Source organism: Canis lupus, chromosome 10 (genome assembly GCF_003254725.2).
Source record: "Canis lupus dingo isolate Sandy chromosome 10, ASM325472v2, whole genome shotgun sequence".
In the NCBI taxonomy this organism is placed as follows: Eukaryota; Metazoa; Chordata; class Mammalia; order Carnivora; family Canidae; genus Canis; species Canis lupus.
The window spans coordinates 58193026-58216173 of NC_064252.1; the positions used below are offsets into that span (position 1 = coordinate 58193026).

Sequence of the window (23148 nt, forward strand, 5' to 3'; positions counted from 1 at the left end):
TAGCTCATTGAGACTCATGCATATTTGCATTATAGCAATAAGTTTGTTCAATAGTGTGTCTTCCCTCCAGATCAGGGGTTGGTCTCCAGGCCAAAGCACGCCTACTCCTTGGTTTTATAAATAAAGTTTTATTGAAACACAGCTTATGCATCTATTTATGTATTGTCTGTGGCTGCCCTTGTGCTTCTGTGGCAGAGTTAAGTAGTTGTGACAAAGACTATATGACTGGCAAAGCCCAAAGATTTACTATCTGACCTTTAATAGAAAATGTTTACTCACACCTGAACTAGACTATGAGTTCTTGAGAGGTTGAGACTGTTTTGTTGTCTATAGATCTCAAGTGCCTAGCACAGTACCTGGGATGTAGTAGTAGGTATTCAATGTTATTGTTAAAAGTATCAGCAGCATTGAGATTTGCTTATTGTATCTTAGGCACTATGCTAAGTATTAAGTGCTTTTAGCTGCATTACCTTATTTGTTCTTTACAACAATCCTATGAGTGGTTACTCTATTATCATCTCTGTTTTACAGGTAAAGAAATTAAAACAAAGAAGCTTAATGATTTTTGAAAAATTACACAGCTTGTATATGGTAGGAACAGTATTCATGAATTCAAATTTTAATGCCTGCTCTCCCTAAGTGATTCTAGAAAAGTTGGCATGGCAAAGCAGAAGGCCCAAATTATCTGCAAATTACATCAGAAAGAAGGATTCCAAGAAGAACATATGCCAGGGGCTGCCATTCTAAAGGGCTGAGCCTTTGTGAGAAGGTGAGAAAAGGCTACTCGCTCTTATGTTTTTGACCCTGTCTTTCCGTGGCAATAAGTTCTGAGTGTGTCTTTTGCTAGGCAGGGCTTACTGGAAGGATAACCAGGGCTAGTGTGAGGCCTCAGTGGGAGGAAGCAACAAATGCTGCTTGACTGCTTCTGGGTCAAGTCTCAGGGCTCTTTGAATTCTATGCTCTTCAGTCTGGGTGGATAAGGTGCACGTATTTAGAATGGAAGCTGTGGTAGCAACTACACATTGGCTGATTTGAATCCTGTGTCATGTCTTGTGGAAATCACATTAAGGCAGTGAGGATTTGGATTTGGGATGATACTGACTGAGCCACAGGAGCCCAAACATCTGCCAGAGCCAGCAACAGGAAAACTCAACAGCTGGTAAGCGACCTGCAAACACTGCCTGCCTCGAATTGAAATAACAATGGATAGATAGCTTTTTCACATAGTGGGTAGTAAATATAAGGAATTTTCTGACTATATTAACCTCCAAAGATTTTTATGAGAAGAATAAAAAGTGACAGAGATCCATGAAATATTCCAATACTATAATCATTTATTAAAGGGAAATGATGTGATCAGAATATATTTGTGAAATCACTAGATAATAGGGTCACTGAGTTTATTGACTGTGGTGAATACTCAACTCCCTAACAAAATATTATTATTTATGTAGCTAAACATATTTAGTAGTTTAACATATATAGATATAGATGATATAGATATATAGTAGAATGGCTCATTGATCTGCTCAACATAGAATTACATTTTCTATTATATATTTTTTTTTATTATTAACGATGAACTGAAGTTCTAATATTATCAGTCTTGACCAGGAGTGTGAAGTATTCTAATCAAATGATTTGATAGTCTCAAACAACTTAAAGCTATTTCCTGATTGTTTATTGATTCCTTCTGGTCTATTTCCAGAAATTTGTTGTTATTCTTCCCATCTTCCACTGTTTCTCTAACCAGAGAGTACTGTGGCCAGTGTATATCCACAAATAAGGATTGAGAATAGATGAGAAACCTGGAAAGCTTCATTACATTTCCAGGACACCAGAGTAAGAATCGCCATGCCAGGTTAGTCATTTACTGAAAAGCAGAAACATTTTGCTTTAGATTTCTCTCGTACCACCTCAGGGGTCCATCGAAATCTTCCGAGTCCTTTGTTGTTTTCGCTTCTTCTGTTTTTCTTGAAGGATGAATGCATTAGGTTTGTTTTTATGTACAATTTTACTCAATAAACTCTGAAATTACAATCTGGAAAACATGTAATTATGGAGGCAAGCAAAGCAATAATCATTTTGCACAAAACACCAAAAGCCTACAACTGTGGCAATTAGTGTGGCACACCTAGCTGAGATCAAATTTGCATAGTGTTAATGCCAAAGTGATGCTTCCATGTGGCTCAAAAGAATAAAAGGTCTTCTAATTCAAAATGACTTGCAAATGATAAGCAATGGAAAGCCAGCAGGGTTTCTTCTGTGACCTGGCAAATTTATGTATCTTCCTTTCGAAATCACTTGCTTAGTTTTTTCTTCTATTTGTCTAATCAGCAGTGAAAGGCTTTCATAGTACTTCTACCATGAGTTTTTAAAGCATTGTTCACTCTGATATGTCATATTCTTCATTTTGTTCTCATAACATCTCTGTAAGTGAATATGAAGTTATTTTTCTTTCTTTTTTAAAACAAAATTTATTTATTTTGAGAGAGAGTGAATGTGCACTCAACAGCTGGGGTAGGGCAGGGGAAGAGGGAGAGAATCTTGAGCAGATTCCCCACTGAGCATGGAGCCCACTTCAGGGTTCCATCACATCCCACAATTCTGAGATCATGACTTGATCCAAATCCAAAAGTCAGACCCTCAACTGACTGAGCCACCCAGGTGCACCAAAGACATTTTTCTTTCAAATGGTTTGTATTCTAGATAATTTAAATGATTTGCCTAAGACAGTCTAAAAGGGTTATTAGTGACACAAACTGGCTTCACATTCTTTTTCCTTAGTTCAGAAAAATGAATTTTTGCCTGCCCTTGAAGTCCTCGATTTTTTTCCTTCCTTTTTTTATCCTAGCTCTAAATAGCTACAATTTAAAAAATACTAGATTATATTCAGTCTCACTTTCACAATGTGAGTGAAGCAGTTTAAATCTGAACCCTTCTCAGTTTTGATTCAACTACTGTTTTGTTTCTGCCCTCCTCTACCCCACCCCACCCTACCCCACCTAGTTTGACTCAATTCCTCTTTTTTATTCTAAAGATTTTGAGAGAAAGAGTATGGGGGAAGGGCTGAGGGAGGAGAGAGTCTTAAGCAGACTCTACACTGAGCGAGCCTGACAGGGCTTGATTCTATGCCCTGACATCATGACCTGAGCTGAAACCAAGAGTCCAAGGCTTAACTAATGGTGCCACCCAGGCACCCTGTTGATTCAACTACTTTTAAAAGTCTTAGAAAGTAATGTCTGCACACAGTGAGAACATTTCATCCATGGCAGCTATAGTTAGAACTTAGGAATCTGCTGCTTGCTAAATACTCTACTGAACCCTATAGGAAAGATTGTATAGATGAGGAAACTGAGCTTAAAGAAGTTTAAAGAATTTATTCAAGGATACATGGCTAGTAAGTGCATTCAAACCCAGGCAGTCTGGTTCTAGTGCCCAGACTGGATTGCTTCGTTATAGCTTGGCTGAATTTTTTTTTTTTTTTTTTTTTTAACAGACAGAGTGAGAGAATAAGCACATGGGGTGTGGGGGGTGGTGTATGAGGGACAGGTAGGGGGAGAGGAAGAAAGACATTCTTAAGCAGTCTCCACACCCAGCACAGAGCCTGATCTAGGGTTTGATCCTATGCCCTGAGATCATGCCCTGAACTAAAATCAAGAGTTGATGCTTAACTGACTGAGCTCCCCAGGAATCCCTGCATTTTTTACATTTGGATGGATGTGAATGTTTATTTAGCTTAGTAGGTATGGACATGACATACAGATAACAGGGTATATAGGCAGGTGGGTAGTATATGTGGATTCATGATGCCTTCCAGCCCCTGTATGCAGAAGGAAGGGAATGTCAGAGTTTCTACATATTTGTATAAAGTTCTTCTCAAGCTCATGGGCATTTTGGAGAAATGGAAAGGATTAACAAAGACCACCTTTGTATGGATGTCTTATGTTTATAACCCTAATGACAGAATAATGTCCTCTAATAAGAGATCTTCCAGGTTCTCCTTTCCTATTCCCATTGAAATGTGACCAATGTGGTTTATGGCCAGTTGGCCCCCTTGTTAAGTGCCTAATGTCTGCTTTCTGTTTTGGCAAGGTCATGCAAATCTCTCTCTCTCTCTCTCTCTTTTAAAAGATTTATTTATTTATTCATAAGAGACATGAGAGAGAGAGAGAGGCAGAGACATAGGCAGAGGGAGAAGTAGACTCCTCGCAGAGAGCCTGATGCGGGACTTGATCCCGGACCCCAGGATGATGATCTGAGCCAAAGACAGCCACCCAACTTCTGAGCCACCCAGGTGTCCCAGGTCATGAAAATCTTGATAGTGATTACATTTCTGTGTAGTCCTATAACCTATTTTCTTGACTTTTCCATTATATTCCACTTCTATTCTTATGTTTTTTTTTTTCCTATCACATTGTCACACATATGTGCTAACCAATAGCAGCACTGTGAAAAGAATCAGCAGGGCCTGTGTCGCCAGCAGTATAATTCAAGCAGACCATCGTGCTAAGCGTGCTGGACATGGTGAAGCCATGGACCAGACTATTGACAAGAAACTATTTGTACTTATCAAAGTGTGGCTCATCATGACAATGATCCCATATGTGGAGGACAAAATACAAGTGCTCCATGTCTCCACATTCATTTAAGCAGACCTATCCACTTAATTACCATTGGAAAATGTAAACAAAAAGTATGGAAAAGGAATGTCATTCTTATAAAAGGCTGTTCAAGATGCCTCCTGGTCAAACAAGATTCTAATGAAAAATCTTGTTTCCAATTTCCAGGCTTACACAGTTCTTTGTATGTTGTCCTTGCAATAACAAAATTCAACGTGTTAGTGGATGTCTCTCATATAAAGATTAAGCTCTCTGACTTCATCATGGGACCCTGGGTGAACCCTGTAGCAGTTCTATAATTATCAGTTAGCAGATACCTCCCCTGCTGTGCACTTATGTTTACCTGACCACAGGTGTATAGGAGGCCAGAAAAATACAAAACATCCCCCAAATGATTCCAGTTTGATATTTACGAAGACAAATATCATATGATTGTTTCAAAGAAATACACACTTTTAACCCTTTAAACCACACTAGAATTTTTGCCATTCCAATGAAGTAAAAAAATAAAAATACCTATAATTTCTTAAGGCGGTAAACTTTTATCCCTGGGGAGTTTCATATAAATTATCTCTAACAACCGCAGTCGGGGGTTAAACCTATTTCAAAAAAAAAAAAATAAATAAATAAACCTATTTCAAAGAATTGGTTGACCTTGCTTCATGTTTAAAAGCTAGATATAGGTCTCTTTTTATTATGGCAACTGAAAAGTTCTATTACCTTGTACTCAAAACCAAAAACTCAGTGTTTATACCAAAACATTGCTCTGTGATGATTTCTTATCTTATCACTCCTACCTGTCCATATTAGTACTATTGTTTTTTATTTTACTGTTTTGAGGAGATAATTTGGTGTCTTATCTTTCAAACCTAGAATATCGAGTTTCATTTAGCTATTTGGCAATCTAAAGTGAGGCTCTAGTCTAAGTAGTGTGTATTTGTCACTGTAAGTTGTGTAGATCAATTAAGATTTTTTTAATATAAGTCTATTTATTTGGAGTTTTGGGACTCTATTTCTGAGACATGGAAAAGTTTCGTAGGATCAGGGCATACCCTTAACAAAATCGATTAGCTTTATATTTCTTTTATTCATTCAACAGGGCCTCTTCTAAGTAATTGGGATATGTCATTGAACAGCGACATCTGTTATGTCAACTTCCTTGTAAGCTTTTTCATTTATTGCCATCACTACCTTTTTTTTTTTTTTCCTTTTTTTTTTTTTGTCCCTCTTTTGGGTTCATCACTCATGAGCAAATATTTGAGTATCTCTAATGTACCAAGTACAATCTTGGTTCTCCAGTGACCTTCTAGCTTTCTCAAACTGCTCTTAGAGAGTGGTGCAATGAGTAATATGTTCCAACTGTGAATTGAAGCCAACTTTACCTTTTTCTCTTCCAGGGGTAATGACTTTGATATCTTATTTGAAGATAGAAATACTGTATTCTACTAAGGAAATTGGTATTAACTAGAAGATGGCTAAATTACTGGTCTTAGAGCCTACTACCTATGGGTGGGTACATAGCCCCCTTGGTATTCACAGCTAATCAGAAGATTGAGTTAAAGTAATCTCAGGTGTCTTGCTCTGTTCCACTTAGCAGGTAGGAAAGCTGAGGTCACAGAGGTTTTTAATTGCCAAATACCTCATGCTAAATTTGTTTCAAAACTCACATCAGAAGTTGGCTTTTGTGACTCTCAGTCTGTTGAGTTTTACTCTACCATGGTGAATTAAAAAGAACCTAAAGCAGAAGGAGCCCAGAAAGGACCAAAAGGCTGAAAATCATCAAAATTGGAATGTGTAAGTATGTAGCCTGAACAAAAAGTGGCTAATGAAAGACTTTATAGCTAGCTGCACTGAAGGGTATACATAACTTTCACAGCAAGAATTGTGATGATCAACATGAACTGTTGACTAAAGGCATAAAAGGAACAAATATGCTCAAGTTGTACTGTGAAGATTTGAGTGAGGTAGAAACAATTTTCTAATATAAAATGTAGAAGATATTTCTGGGGGGAAAAGATGGGCTCTATTTTTGAACGATATTTTTAGGGAATAACCTAGATCCGCGTTTGTGTGTGTGTGTACCAATGTGTGTGTGTGTGTGTATGCATTTAATTGCCAACCTTCTGTGCAAACGGAAGGAAGCCCATTATATGAGTCAGGTGAAAGTGGAGTTGAGTTTAGGGAGAATCCCACCTGATCACAGGATCCCTGAGTTCCTCTGAGTGGAAAGCACTGAGCCAAAAACATCATTTGCCCAGAAAGGCTTTACCTTGGGGCAAAGAGTAGCTGTGTGAGAGTACTTGAGCTCTGACATTCCAGGAAGAGCTCTCTGCCTGCATATTAAGAAGTCATTTGGCAATGTACATGATATTCAGCAGCCATTGACTCCTACCCTCTCATTTCAACTAAATGGAATAATCAATGTTCAACATAAGGCCTTGCACACAGTGGGTTCTTGACAAATATTTGTTGAACAAAACAAATGCTGTTCTTTGGTACAGTAGAGAGCTTTGATTCTCTAAATGAGTTGGTGAAAAGCAATGACAAGTCAGTGCTATAGAGTTAATTTTGGCTTCTTATCCACTCTAGAGAGTATATTGGATTTCACCCCATGGGATGGCTGCCAAAGATACAATTTTTCCAGCTCTGTTTGTGCTTGTAGCCTGGGCAGAAGCTGGGATGGCTGTGGCAGCAGAAACATGAGACACAGACCTGGGGCCAACCTGACTCAGTCAATATCTTTCTGCTCAGCACCTCAGAAAATGTTTCCTGTGATAATCTCTTTGGATGATAATAGGGAAGGAAGGATATTTCTAAGAGAGTAACTTATCAATATGAAACAGATGCCCAAGTGTGTTCTGGATTGGATAGTTTACACCAGAACTTTCAAAACTGATTTTCTTTTATTTCCCTGGCTTTGTGTAGTTGTGGGGAGATGACAGCTAGACATTATGGATTTGGGGTATTGAAAGGTCAATCTACCACTGAATGTATGGCTTTGGAGAGCAGTAAGTAATTTTCCTGGGTTCACTGACTTTTAGGAACCTGACAAATGCTTTCAGAACTGCCATCTAAGGAAGACGGTATCTTTACAGACAAAAAGACATTTTGCAGTCCCCCCTCCCTGCTCTATCCTCATGAAATGTGTTTTTGTGGTGCTTTCTTCAGTATTTTTTCCTTTTCTTTATAATGCAAATAGAATAAAATAACAACTTGGATATAAAGAAAAAATAAATTGTCCAAAATATCATTGCTCAATTATAGAAAATGTTTTAATTTTCAGGTTTATCATATAGAAGCTGTGTTCATACAAATACTATATAGTGCTAATCAAGATGTGGATAGAATTATGTTTTCCATTTTATGCCAAAATTGATGTTATGTATATTTTCCATGTTGAATAATTTCCATACGTCATCATATTAGTGGTTATATTCTTTTGGTAGATGTGTTACATCTTAGGACTTGTTCTATTGTTTGATGCTATGTAGAGTTTCCAAGTTTTTCTGCTATTAAAGCAACTGAAATGAGTAATATGTGATATTTTTCCTTCTTCTAAAAGCAGCACAGCATAGAGATGATCCCTTGCCTAAAGAAATTTATATTTTAGTGGAGATAGACATGAAATAAGACAAGTGGGTAACGGTTGCTATAGCAGCTGAGTGCAGCAAGGAAATGACAATGGTGAATTCCTGATGGCTCAGAAGTTTTTTCAATATATAGAAGAAGTGATGCTGTTTTAGAGTCTTGAGAATGTGTTGATTATAACTAAGAGTGTGAAAACAGAAGGAATTACAGTAAAAGGGAAGAGCAGTGCAAAGGCATGGAGATCTGGAAAGTCCTGGGAACTGCTGGTCATGAGGACCAATGGAATGAGAGAACAGGTGGAGTAAAAGATGACTCCAAAGTTTGTGTCTTGGCTTGCAAGAAAGTGGACTTGTATCACTTCAGATGGAGTGAAGGGAAGATTAGTTCAGTTTTAGACATACACAATTTGAGATGTTTATTTGATATCTCCAATTAGAACTCTCAAGTAGGCAGACAGATACATGATGTGGTATGATCCACTGGGTATCATGTAGATCTGTACTGTCCAACACAATAGCTTCTTGCCACGTGCCCTAGCATATTTAAAGTGCTCAAGTAGTCTCACGTGGTTAGTGGTTACTGTATTGGATAATACACATATAGAATATTTCCACCATGGAAGAAAGTTCTGCTGGATAGTGCTGATCTAGATGGTATTTCAAATAATTATACTGGATGAAATCACCAATCTCTTATTCTGGAGTAATAAGAGAAGAAAAGACTGGACTCTGGGGTAATCCAGAGTTGGAGAGAGGAGATGGAAGCATAAAGATTTGGAAAGGAATGGGCAATGAAGTATAAGGCAAACCGAAAGTATCTGATGAAAGTGTATCATTTAATTCTCATGACAAAGTTAAGAGGCTTTGATTATTTTCAGTATTATTTAGGTGAGGAACTGAGGAAAAGCACATGTCTCTTATCACACAGCTAGTATTGAAAGTGTTGGGATTTGAGACAAGAAAGTGTGGAAATCCTTATCCGGGGGGTTCTATTTGGCTGTGAATGTGGTGATGGTGCTTTCTTTTTGACCTTGACAGCTGGTATGTCCTCAGCAATGACATCTATTCTAGGGAATTCAAGGACTTGATTCAAGTCTCAAAGATCCATCCAAACATGCAGGATGTAATGTACTGACAAAAGTGGCCTCTGACTATGTGCATGTTTCCATCCTAATCTGTCATGTTTACTAAGAGATAGTGTTTGCTTTTTTGTTTCCAGTTTTATTGAGATATATAACATTGCTTTAGTTTTAGGTATACATCAAAACTATTTGACAAATGTATATATTATGAAGTGATCATTACCCTACACTATGTAAGGTGATATCCATCACCTCACATAGTTACAGGTACTTTCTCTCGAACTTTTAAAATCTCCTCTTAGTAACTTTCAAATATGCAAAAAGAGTACTATTTATTATAGTCACAATTCTGTATGTTACATACCCAGAACTTACTAACCTTATAACCAGGAGTTTGTATTTTTTCATTACCTTCACCTGTTACCTCTTCAACAGAACCCCAACCCCCTGCCGCTAGCAACCACCAATCTGTTTTCTGTATCTATGAGCTCATTTTTTTTCAGATTCTACATATAAGTGAAATCATATAGTATTTGTCTTTATCTTTCTGACTTATTTCACTTAGCATAATGCCATTAAGGTCTAGCCATATTGTCACAAATGGCAGTGGTCTTCTTGGAAATGGCTGAGAAATATTCCACATTGTACAGATATACCACATTTTCTTTATCCATTCATCTACTGATGGGCACTTAAGTTGTTTCATGTCTTGGTTGTTGTGAAAAATGTGGCAATGAACATGGGGCTGCAGATTATCTTTTCAAGATAGTGATTTTATCCTCTTCAGATACATACTCAGAAGTGGAATTGTTGGATTATATGGTAGTTTTTACTTTTAATTTTGAGGATCCTCTATATTCTTTTCCATAGTGGCTGCACCAATTTACATTCCCACCAACAGTTCATAGGGGTTACATTTTCTCCACATTCTCGCCAACACTTATCTCTTGTCTTTTTGATAATAGCCATTCTAACAGATGTGAGGTAATATTTCATTGTAGATTTGATTTGCAGTTTCCTGATGATGATGAGTGATGTTGAGCATCTCTACATATACCTATTGGCTATTTGTATGTCTTCTTTGGACGAATGTCTATTCAATTCCTCTGCCCATTTTTTTAAAAAAAAGTTTTATTTATTTATTTGAGAGAAAGAGAGAGAGTGGGGCAAAGGTCAGAGGAAGTAGGAGAGAATCTCAAGCAGACTCCTCACTGAATGCAGAGCCCAACGTGGGGCTTGATCCCATGACCCCAAGATCATGACCTGAACCAAAACCCAGAGTCAGGTGCTCAACTAACTGAGCCACCCAGGCACCTCTGTTTCTTCTTTTTTGAATGTGCATTGGAGACAGATGCTGATCGATATCAATGATGTAAAAATGGAATTAAAGTGATGTAAAATTCCATTAGATTAAATAAGGAATATAGGTTTTCATGAAAAACTTTGGCATTTAAGTTAAAGTAAAATGAAAATTATATAAACAAAGAAAAATATCATTGTATGTAAATTTCTTACTAAAAATTCTTGTGCAGCCTAATTTTCCTTTTTATGAATTTGAAAAGATGCAAGGTGAAAACCAATCTATTTCTACTTTGGTTTACTGCAGTGGGCATATTGTTGAACACAAATTTTGGATTTTCTATTAAATATCTTATCTGCCTTGCTGTATTACATACTCATTGCTCATTGTTTTTGTTTACAGCCTTATTATCTAGAGACGAAGGGCAAAAAGAAATGCCAACAAGTCTAAATATTGAAAGGTCAGGGTATTCACGTACACATTATTTTACTTTTCAGAATGCATTACCCATTGTAAGTCTGGTATCTCTTTCCACTTTCAGACATCAAATTGATGTTGTGCCATTTCTCTCCTGGAGGCAATTTTTGAGATCATAAAAGTGTGCAAGGGACATGAAAATGGGGCCTAGATGATTTGGAACTGACAGAATTTTCAGCTCATGGATACTGAGAAAGAACAGAAGCTGTTGGTATCAATGGCTGTTTGTTTTTGTGACACTTAGAGTAATAAAAGCAGCAACATAAATTCTGGGTTGGTTTTGTTCCCCATTGAACTTTTGCTCTAGGGACTGAAGAATCTCTTTGTACAGCTATGTAAATACTATGTTACCATTTGGCACAAATGGGAGGTTGGTCTTAGAAACCTCCACTTGTGAAGCATGGAATAAGCATAAGGACTAGAATGGGTGTGGGTTAGAAAGGAAGAGAGGAGCAGGAGCTCCCCAGTTTGGGGTTATTCTGTATGGATGTTTACTGCTATTGTCAGTCCAGTATATTTTTATTTGGGTACTTGCTTGCCCTTTTTTCTACCTAACAGCTTTGATTAAGCTGTTGAGCACAGTGCCCTGTCTTCTGTCCAATAGGGTATATACTAGTTGTCCAACAATTGTGAAATGACAAGCAATAAGAAAAAAAATGAAAAATTGACTATACAAAATGTTTTTAAATGTTTAAAAAATTATAAACAAAATCAAAGACATCTGATTAATCTGGTTAAAATATTTTAAGACATATTGCATATAGAGGTCCCCAATACATAATGAATTCTTAAAATTAGAGTAGAAATTTAAAAAAAACTAGTAGAAATTAGGAAGAAGACATAAATAGATAATGCATAATAAAAGGAGTCCTTAACCATGGAAAGGGTTCCAGTGTCTCCACATCCTCACTAACACTTCCTATCTTTTGTTGTTTTATTAATAGCCATCCTAACTGGCATGAAATGATATCTCACCGTGGTTTTGATTTGTCTTCCCTTGATGATTAGTAATGTAGAGCATCCTTTCATATACCTGTTGGTCACTTCTATGTCCTTTTTTGAGAAATGTCTATTCAAGACCTTTGTTTACTTGTTTTTTTTTTTTTTGTTTTTTGGTATGAGTTGTAGTAGTGAATCTGGTGGATTATGCAAGTGAAAGAAGCCAGTCACAATAAGAGGTGCCTAAATTGTCCAACTCATAGAAGCAGAGAATAAAACAGTGGTCACCAGGGGCCAAAGGGAGGGAGAAATAGGCAATTCTTCAATTGGGATAAAGTTTCAGACATGCAAGATGGACTAGTTTTAGAGATCTGCTGTAGAGCATGATATTTATAGCCAACAAAACTGTGATGTACACTTAAAAATTTAAGAGGGTAGTTATTATATTAAGTAGTCTTACCACAAAACACAACATGAAACAAAACAAAAACAAAATATCCAAAGGGATAACAAATAAGCTTTTGGAGATGGGGGATATGGCTATTGCTTTGATTGTGGTGATGGATTCATAGGTATATGTGTATGTCTAAACTCATTAAATATGATCAAATTTTTTGTGTCTTCATTAAACCTCAGTAAAGTTGTTTAAAATAATAACAAAACAAAAACATAAAGAGGCATCCCCTTTTGCCTCATTGCATCGGAAAGAGCAAGATGGGTCACCAGCAACTCTACTGGAGCCACCCGAGGAAGTTTGGCCAGGGCTCTCGTTCTTGCCGCGTCTGTTCAAACCGGCACGGTCTGATTCGGAAATACTGCCTCAACATGTGCCGCCAGTGTTTCCGTCAGTACGCCAAGTATATAGGCTTCACTAAGTTGGATTAAGTGAACTTTCTTGAATGGGTCATCCAAGATACCTACCTTAACTGCAGATGTCCAAGATACCTACTTCAATGCCGACTCATTGTACATAAAATAAAAATACTCCAATTATGAGTGTTTTAATGTGAAAAAAAAAACATAAAAAGGCATCCAACTTCAGGCTTGATTAGAAAAATTAAAATAAAAATTACACAGGTTCCATTTATGACTCTTTCTAATTGACGAAAATTAAAACGACTTGATTATCTTGGCAAGGCTGAAAAGCAACCAGAATTCTTACATATTGCAGGTAGCAATGCAAGTATATAACTGGATGGGACTTTGTCAATATTTAACAAAACTATGTATTTATTTGCCTCTTGACTCAATAATCCCACTAATAGGATTTACCTGAAGATACACCTCCAATAATATAAAGATATGAATGTACAAGGTTATTCAGTATTGTTTTGAATTATAAACTATAAGACTCAACCTAAATGACTATACATAGGAAACTGATTAAATGAACTATGATACATTGACACAATGAAGCATAGTGTGTCTTTAAAAAAATAAAAGGATCTTTAAAACTGATATGTAGCGACTTTCAGATTATACTATCAAGTTTTTAAAAGGCAAAAGAATAAAAAATCCAATATATATTATTAAGTGAAAATTAGTGTCTATACAAATGAATATGCTATCATTTATGTACGAAAGAGGGAAAATAAGAAAATATAAATGTGTTTTTTTGAGGAAGAAGAAACACAAGATATAAAGCAAAAACTAATGATATAAGCCTCATGTTATAGGAAATAAGTGATAGTGGAGTGGATGATTGGAATAGAGTAGAAGGGATGAAGGTAACACTTCTCTGAAAATACCTCTCCATTAAGTTCCGACTTTTCGAAACAGACAATGCTTCCTACACTCAAAAATAGATTATTAAAATTAACATGGATATAGGGAAGCCAACATGGAAAACAAATAGAAACCAATGAACCTAAATATATATTATAATAAATAGCATAACCACAGTGAGGGGGAGAAGAGAAAGAAAAGAATTAACCTAAAAATTTTTGATAAACAGAATTTTCACTATATACTCTAAGGTTAGAGATACAAAGAATTAGATACAGATATTGAACTCAAGTTAGTAGATGGAGTTTTCAAAGGTGTATAGATTAGCAATTCTGAAAATATTTCATGTGTATCCCAGATTTAAGCAAATAAGTAGATTGTGCACAATGACAGCCAGAGTTTTTACTTTCCAAAAGAGGAGTTACAGTAAAGGAAAGGTGGAATAATAGAATAAATCTTGTTGCTGTCAGAGTCCTTCAATGGAAGACCACTGGGAACATACCAGTAGTTGACAAATTGGGTTGGTTATTCTGGTGAAGGGACAACACACACTAGAGGGAACCATGAAGTGTTTCAGAGAATTTTTAAAAAGAACCTATCATAGGATTTTGACTTTTTTTGGGGGGGGGGGTCAACTGAGTGAAAGTCTAGGGAAATAGGAGTTCCCTATAGATTGAGTGTTGTCAGAAAGAGGAGCAATTCAGTCTTCTGGTATCTCAATAATTGTATTTAATAGGGAAGGTAGACTAGACTATAATCAGAAAAGAAGTAGCAACCATTTATCTCAGCCTGGAGACAGGGATATTTGGTATTTGGTGGGTGGCACACTGGCCTTGTTTTGGTCTGCTTTAAGAAAAAATTATGATGTAGTCTCATTTTCTCTAAGTTTATCAGCCAACTTTTTTGATGTTGGTATTCTGTATTTACATTCAACAGGATAGCATGGCTTACCTGTGAGTGCTGTGCCATCTTTAGTAGATTAAAACTGGAGGAATTGGTATGAACTCATGATTCATCGCACATCAATATGTATTTCTTAGCTCTTAGCTCTGTCATTGAAAGGATCTAGAAGCAATAACTCACAATATGAATGAACACATCTCTCAGTCACGTCTCAGTTGCTAAGTATTGGTCTTGAACAAAAGAAACAAGAACTCCATGGAGAAATAGCTAGTTCTGTGGCTGAAGCAGAGAAATTACATGGTGAAACTAGAACATATTGTGGTGCCAGAGAGTAAGGATATGTTTAGAAAATGAGATATATCAAAAGGACACAAGAGCCAACTTTGAAGGGATTAGCCATGGACAAATCAGTGGCAATACAAGCAAAAAATAATGTTAATAAAGGATTTTAATCCATACAGTAAAACAAGAAAATATGAGTACTACTGATATAAACAAATATTGAATAAAAATATTAAGAGAGAATAGAAACTTCTTTATATGATATAGTCCAAAATAATAAAAGCAGAAAGAATGATAGAACTAGAAATATGACAAAAGGATTGTTTCAGACAAGAATCATCAATAGATACTAAAATTAATAATGAGAAATGGGATATTTATAGAGTCACAAAGTATCTTCCCAGAAGATATAATGGGAAAAGTGTAAATTTGTAGTGGAGAACCCTGGAGGACTAGAACAGGGATGAATAAATTCACATCACCTGTCTCCTAATATGATACACTGAAAAGGACACACATCACTTCAAAGTGTATAAACTCAATTCAATAGTGAAGAAACAGTAGACACAACCAAATTGAAGAACATTCTACAAATAATTGGTTAGTACTCTGAATGTGTCAAGGTCATGAAAGACAAAGTCAGAATGAAGAATTGGTCCAGATTAAAGTAGATGAAAATTTGATGACTAAATGCATGTCTTCCTGGATTATTTTGGAGGAGGAAAAAGTTACCAATTAGCTTAATAATAGTATTTTCTCAATATATTTTTTCTTAGTATTATGATTATGCTATAGTTATCAAATATATAATCAGTTGGGTTTTTAAAATGACATAGGGAAAACCTTTTTCTATGAAACAAAAATTTCCAATACATTTATAATAGATGCTTTTAGATAAAGGCATGATAATTATTTTTAGTGTAAAACTTTATTTTCCACATTTTATGGCAATATAATTTATATACAGAAAAATGTTATGAATTTTGACAAATGTATAAAGTTATGTAACTACCACAACCAAAGAACAGTCGTATTGCTGCCAAAAATTCCCTTGTATTGGTCATTTGTAGTCAACTCTTTTCCTAACACAACTCCTGGCCCATTAATCTGCTTCTGCCTCTATAGTTTCATCTTTTCCAAAGCCACATTTAAGTGGTACTATATAATATTTAGCCCTTTTTATTTGACTTGTTTCACCTCACATAAAGTACTTGAAAGTCAATCATGTTGTTGTATTTATCAGGATTGCATTTCCTTTTATTGTTGAATGATATTCATTGTAAGGTGGTATCACTATTCAGTCAGTTTATGATCATTTGAGTAGTTTCCAATGTTTGCTTATTATGAAGATAGGCACTATAAACATTTGTGTAAAGTTTTTTGGATGAGTCTCCTGATGATGGTCAAGTATGCCTTTAGGGTTATCACCTTCCCTGTTGGTTAACGTTCATTCAGGGGTCAATCTCCTTCCCCACCCATTGACCTCTCATCAACTAGGGCTCTCCATCAGCTCAGCTTGCCTGCCAGAAAATAAGTAATAGTATTCCACTAAATATGTGATCCCCTTACAGTGGATTGGTTTATCAGAGTGCTTCAAAATCCTTTCAGGAATACCATAAACACTATGCAGTATTTTATCCCATTCTATCATGTCTACTACCTTTGTCTCAGTGACATATTCATCTTTCCATTCCTTTTAGAAATCTTAGAATTAGCTTTTGTTTAAACTTGTCTTATTATTCTCTAATAAGTTACTATATCATGAATGCTATAGTCTTTTATTTCAGCCTTATCATTTGCCTAGAGATTCATAGTCTACCTTTTCCTCCTGGTGCTGTTCAATCAGATAACTGCAATGACCTGGCACTCCTGCATACGGTATCAACCTAGTCCAGTCCATGACTTAGTTAAATAAAAATCTTATCGTTATTCATCTATAAACAAGTTCCTGACAGTTCCCCAATGCCCAATAGATAAAGAAAAAACTCCTAATCATGGTATGCAAAGATCTACCCAACCGGGCACCAGCTGTCTTTCCATTCTTATCTCTTGCCAGTGCAATCAATGTTTTCCCATAACAATACTGCTATCTCCAGAACCTCCTGTGCTTTTGGTCCTTGCTTACGCTATTGTTTACATGTATGACATTTTCCCTTTTCTTTCCAATTGGAAAACACTTACTCATTTTTATAATCTGTCTTAAAAAGACTGATATTTTTTTCTCTATGTACCTTGTCCCCAACCTAAGCAGATTAAAACACCCTCTCTCTTCTCTATAACATCTCATTTTATTATTGTATTTTGCTATTATCAAATTCATGAAATTATACTGTGATTATTATGTCACTTTCCCTCCAGTAGATACCTAGCATAATTATAGGGCTCAATGAATATTAAGTTGATTGAATATAAATAAATGAATGCATGATATATAAGGAAAATATTTTTGCTAGAGAAGAAAATACTTTCTGCTATCACTCAAATGTGTACCATTACCAAATAATCTACTCTGTTATGAGGATGACTGTTCTCAAATTGTTAATGTGACCTATATCTTATAAATCCAAGTTTATTCTTAGTATACCTTTTGCCAAGAACACTTTGGGTTAAGAAAATTCTAAATTCTAAATTTTAAAACACATTCTTCTCAGTGATATAAAATCGCTATAGGAAACTATACATTGAAATATTAACTTAAGTCAGATAGTAAAACAAAAAACTTTATTTTATAAGTCCAATTAATTTAATAAGCTTTTTAGTATTTAAATATATCATGTAAAATTTCATTATATATATATATATAGTTTTTAATAATATATACTATGTAACAATTCACTTTAAACATCAGTGATGCTTTTGAGTGTAAGTTACTGTGAAACCAGAAAAAATCAACACTCACCAGACTCTAAGTCTTCACAATCTTATCTTTATATAGAAACTATATTCCTATATTAGAAATAGATGACACCATTTTCCAGTCTGAAATTACAAGTCAGTATACCTCCAGACATTTCTCAATGGATAAACTGAAAGGTAATCACATTTGTACAACTTTATGTGCTATAAGCTTGACAGATTTGAGTGGACTGTTTTGTTTTCTAAGAAATGATTGTACTCTTATCTTTAAGATATGGAGCTCTTTACTCTAAACACTGTTTTAAAGGATTTGCACTGGAACAGGAAAGCCACATTTGCTTAATACCTTATATGCTCTTCAGCTACTTAGAAAGGCAGAGAATGCATTTTTCTATGTGTCTTTTTGTTTATGAATGTCTCACCATTGTGACTTTATATAGGGCTGTGTATAAACATTTTTGTGTGTGGATGTACATATTTAAGACAACACAGATGTTTGCATGTTGCTACAGAAACATAAGGTTGAGTGCTGTCTCACATTATAAGCCTTTAGCCTCTGCATTTGCATTCTTATTTTCACAGTTGAACTTGTGATAGAGGAGAGTTGCATGAGGCTGGAGGGACACAATGGATCCTTGTGAAAAATGAAGAAATGGTAAAGTTGCAAAGTTTTAAATTGATGTTTACAACACAACTCTTTTGGCTCTAACTCAGAGTTGTAAATTTCTTATACTCGAAGAGTTTGAAACATTTAATATGCTTTTTTTTCTTCCTAAGTATAGTTTGATCTTGACATTAGCTGAAAAATAAACTAAAATAAGCTAAGGGAAAACATAGCTGTTGTCTTCTTTTTGTCCTTACATCCTCTCTCTAGAAGGGTATGAAACTTAATTTCTTTGTAAGAAGCAATGATCACCACACTGAAAAATAATATAAAACATCTAGTCAGCCTATGACATCTAATAGCCCAGTGATATGCTGCAAAGGGAATTTTATATACTTGCAGTTTTCTTCCCATTCTGAAGAATGTATTTAAGATAGGAGCCTTCGGTGCAGTTGCTGAGATAAGATCAAAAATGCCTCCAGGCCTCCTGAAAGTTTTAGTGACCTGAGAAGTTTTCTTAACTTTTCTGGTGGTATTAGTGTTTCAGTAACCCGATGCTTGGGAGCTTCACTGAGTCAGAGACATAGGAGGCCAGACCAGGGATTACATTTTCATTTTTATTAAAAGTACTCTATTTTTTCAGAGTCTATCTGAATTTTTAGGTGCTGCATTATCTCAGCAGATTGAAACTTTCCAGAAGGGTTTCACTGAGGAAGAGGGTTGAGATGTATATTTTTACCACAATCAGTGTTTGAATGGATGCTGATATTCTTCTGAAGCCTTAACAGGCATATCTACTTAACTTAGTGTGAAGAAAATACCACTACCTCATCCCTAGGACAGACATTAATTTCATGTGGGGAAACTTTCTCTTCTATAATGAGAAAAGAGAATTAGACATAAATGTCTCTGGGACAGGGACCATTTTGATTCAAATTCATACCAACATATAAAAGATCTCTTCCTAAGAGCAGTTTCTGATGGATGGAAGAAGAATAAAGAGAAGAGCACGACACATGATGGAAGAAAGATAGATATTGAGAGAAATAGAAATGGGCTGAGAGGCTGGAGTGCTCACAGGACAGTTTTGTTGACAGTTTGATATATGGGTAGCCTGGCCTTTCCACATTGCTTACCCTTTAAAGCTGGCTATCAGCTTTGTGGCTGTAGCTATGTCTGTTATTTAAATATTAGCCTCTTAGATGGTTTGGAGTAGTTGTAAAATAGTGCTAGATTGGGTCGACTATAGTAGGTTCCTCTCCCCCCCCCCCCCAACACACATAGAAACTGGACACATTTTTTAATAATCATGGTTGAGGACATTCTTCTAAGTACGTCTTTCTGCCTTTCATAGGACAATAGCACATACAATGCCTAGAAAATTCATGTTTCAGCTTTTGTGGCAATTGACTAATTATACTTAAAGATGGGGATCATGATTCTTTTAGACCTCTGAGCACTACTTGGACAGAATGGGAAATTCCAGGAATCGATTAATGTGTATGAGAAATATAAGAATAAAAAACATATCTTTGACATGTTACATAAAATACAATGGGCTTTGTCTTATTGGTGAGCAAGTCTTTATTCATAAATAGTGTCATTTAAATATGATGATTAACCTTAAACCATTTATAATTCTGTTCTCTTACAGACTTTTTCACAGTTAAGCAGTCATTGAACTTTTTCTTTTAGGGGACTAGAGCCCGAGCTAGAATTTCTCACCAGCTTCCCTTTAAAGCCTTCAGTCAGTCTCCTTCTTTTCTTTCCAGGCATCTCAACAGAGGAACTGCTACTGTCTTTATCAAGCCACTCTCTGTGAATCTGTACACATTTTAAAGTGCATAAGGCACTGTTCACTGATCAGCTTTTCCCATTTTCCCAGGAGTCCTTAGTCTGTTGCTTAATATGCTGATAATGGAAGGAAATCATTCCACAATTTTTGACTGTTCACTATTTTGAAGGCACTACACTAGATGTCCAAAAATAGAATATTCTTGTTTTCTGAAAGTTGGGAGGGGAGGTTAGTTAAAATATTCATAAATAAACTGGATATATAAGCTGACCATGACACAGAAAAACCAGATATTTACTGAGCATCTACTACGTACTGTACACTCTGCTACGTGCTGTGCGTGATAAAAAAGAGTGGAGTCCATAACCTAACTAGGAAGATGATGAATGCATAGATGAAACACAGACTGATACGAACCTCAGTTAGTGAGCAGAATCTAATGAGAGGACCTCAGAGAGCTTAATGTATGTATATGAAGTATTTAACAAATGTTTAGAGATGATTTCTGGATGACCAGGGGTAATCAAGGAAAGGAGGAAACACTGGGTAGGGCAGCGATATGAGCAAAGATAAGGAATTAGGTATATACTGACATAACTAGAAAGGAGAAGTTAAGAGGAAAATATGAGTTGAGGGCAAGAACGAGACTTAGAAGTCAAATAACATGTCCTCAGCTATTCATCCAAAAATAAATGGGGTTGGGTGGGATCTGAACCTGGGAAGTCTAACCCTGACTCCCCTAAGACTACCTTAGGATTGTAGTAGCCTTGAATTTGGGCACAGTGATTTATTTGACTTTCATTTTGTAGATATCAGGGGATTTATTGAGTATTATTTTCTTATATTTCTGCTATGAATATTAACAGCTGCTTTAATATTGGAGCAGAAAACTCCAAATGGAGAGAACTCTGGTTTCTGAAATAAGGGTCTTGTAAATGAACCCAAGTATTGGAAAATAAATTTTTAACTTTTGAAATTCTAATACTCTGATATATGATAATACACAATTCTATGCTATTATTTGGTTTCTGCTGACAACACTGTAGTTTTATAAAAGGAATATTTTCAAGCTGAGATATAACTTGTTTGAGGTTCTTAATATGTGAAAAACTAATTTCTAGATTTTTAGATGTTTAAATAAACCCAATAAGTGAGTGTGATGGATTGATTTGTGGCCCCCCCGCCCCCCCAAAAAAGTTCGTATGTTGAAGCGCTAATGCCCAATATGATGTATTTGGACATAGGATCTTTAAGGAGGCAATTAAGGCTGAATGAGGTCATAAGGATGGGGCCCTAATTTGATAGGGTTTGGTGTCCTTTTAAGAAGAAGAAAAGACACCAGAGCTTACTCCCTCTCACTTCTTGTACATGGGAGAAAGGGAAAGGGAGAAGGTGGCTGTCTGAAATCAGAAAGAATGCTCTCAGGAGAAACCAACCCTAATGTTGTCTTGATTTTGAACTTGTGGCCTCCAGAACTGCAAGAAAATAAATGGCTGTTATTTCTGCTACCCAGTCTGCAGTATTTTATTATGTCAGCCCTTACTTAATTAAGACAGTGAGTCTTTGTAAGGGGAAAAGTGGACGAAGAAACAGAATCTTACCTCTGAAATTAATAAATGGAAACTGAGGGGATATGCAGCATACCTAGAAATACATAATCATCCAAGGAGGCATCATGAGATCCTAACATGGAAAGCACATCTTCATAGGCTGTCTGGATTGACATACTGTGAAAGATCAGGAAGTAAGTGAGTGGGTCTTCTTGGAAAGAGAATCCAACATGAAAATTATGGATGGTGTCACTGGGGTTACATATGTTTAAAAATAAATGTAATTGCTGTCAATGAGAAATACTGAAAATGACTGGCCATTTTTTGTTTCACTCCATTGTAGTTTATTAACACAAGCTTTAATTAACTCCATTGGCAGAATTATTTTTCTCTTGCAGCAGCTGACCAAAAATCTAGGGCAAATTCTAGCAATAATTGTGTTGAATGTCTTCAGGGAAAAAGTGAGAGCAATAATACTTATTAAACTTTCCAATGGTTTGCGTTAGCAGATTTTTTTTCTAAGACTGAATATTTTCACTTTTTGTTAATTTGAAAGCAAGCAAACTAGAGTTGTCTGAACTGGAAGAAAAGTTTACAGTTCACAGGGAGAACTTCTTAAAAAGATAGAAATTATTTTGTAGAAAATGCAAATTCTTGGGTATCTGTGTGGCTAAGCTTACTTAGTAGCTCTGTGTTGGTTGATGTGGCATTTTTTTCTATTCCTATGTTCACAAATACTGAAATTGTGCCTCAGCACTGGAATGAAGGCATGACAACTTATGGTTTTCCATATTTTCAAAAACTCGGAAAAAAATCTAGGTCATCCCCATATTTAATAAAAGGCTTTCAAAATTCTTTGCATATTCACATAAACCCATCTCAATATTTGGATTCTCTTACAAATATATTGAGAATTGAATTTTCAACTCCATGTTATAGATGATACATAAATTTACACGAATTTATAGATATATACAGTACTGATGATTAAAGTGTTATGAGAGAACTGATTAATGTTTTCCTGATAGACATCCTGGGGAGGGGGGCTTTTGATATGGCTTTCTAAGGATGGATAGGATTTTCAATAGGTACTTTTTCAAGGCATAACTGCTGAAATGAACAAAGGAACAAAGTGAAGGTTATGTGATGGGATGTCTGTGGGGGAAATCGTGGAATTGGTTGTGTGGGAATTTAGCAAAGTGTGTACCCTGATTGAAGAAAATGGAAATGGGCTTGGGACTAGTGAGAGATAAAGAGGCCTGACTTGAAACTCATTCTCTAGGGCAGCAGTTTCCAAGCACTCTTCAAAGAAGTTGGCTTCTCAGTCCTCATTTTTTAAAAAAAGATTATTTATTTATTCATGAGAGACACAGAAGGAGAGAGAGGCATAGACACAGGCAGAGGGAGAAGCAGGCTCCACGCAGTG

The 23148-nt window shown here is 35.9% G+C and overlaps 1 protein-coding gene and 1 long non-coding RNA gene across 5 annotated transcripts; both read left to right on the forward strand.

Moving 5' to 3' along the window:
• Nucleotides 1-663: 663 nt before the first annotated feature.
• On the forward strand, nucleotides 664-18593 carry LOC112672533 (uncharacterized). Of its 4 annotated transcripts, none has more exons than XR_003144345.3 (6): nucleotides 664-769; nucleotides 1070-1159; nucleotides 1709-1861; nucleotides 5722-5783; nucleotides 6020-6131; nucleotides 11133-11322. It is a non-coding gene; the product is annotated as an uncharacterized LOC112672533 (long non-coding RNA). The 4 variants fall into 4 exon arrangements; XR_003144346.2 differs by having other exon boundaries at nucleotides 714-769; nucleotides 1074-1159; XR_007413621.1 differs by lacking the exons at nucleotides 664-769; nucleotides 11133-11322 and adding exons at nucleotides 17853-17950; nucleotides 18356-18593 and having other exon boundaries at nucleotides 776-1159.
• On the forward strand, nucleotides 12673-13012 carry LOC112672529 (40S ribosomal protein S29-like). The gene has a single exon (XM_025467711.3). The coding sequence runs from the start codon at nucleotides 12722-12724 to the stop codon at nucleotides 12890-12892; it is 171 nt and encodes a 56-aa protein (XP_025323496.1). The 5' UTR covers nucleotides 12673-12721; the 3' UTR covers nucleotides 12893-13012.
• Nucleotides 18594-23148: the final 4555 nt, after the last annotated feature.

Excerpts from the sequence above, each read along its gene's own strand:
- LOC112672529 (XM_025467711.3), top strand. The coding sequence starts at position 12,722 with ATGGGTCACCAGCAACTCTACTGGAGCCACCCGAGGAAGTTTGGCCAG.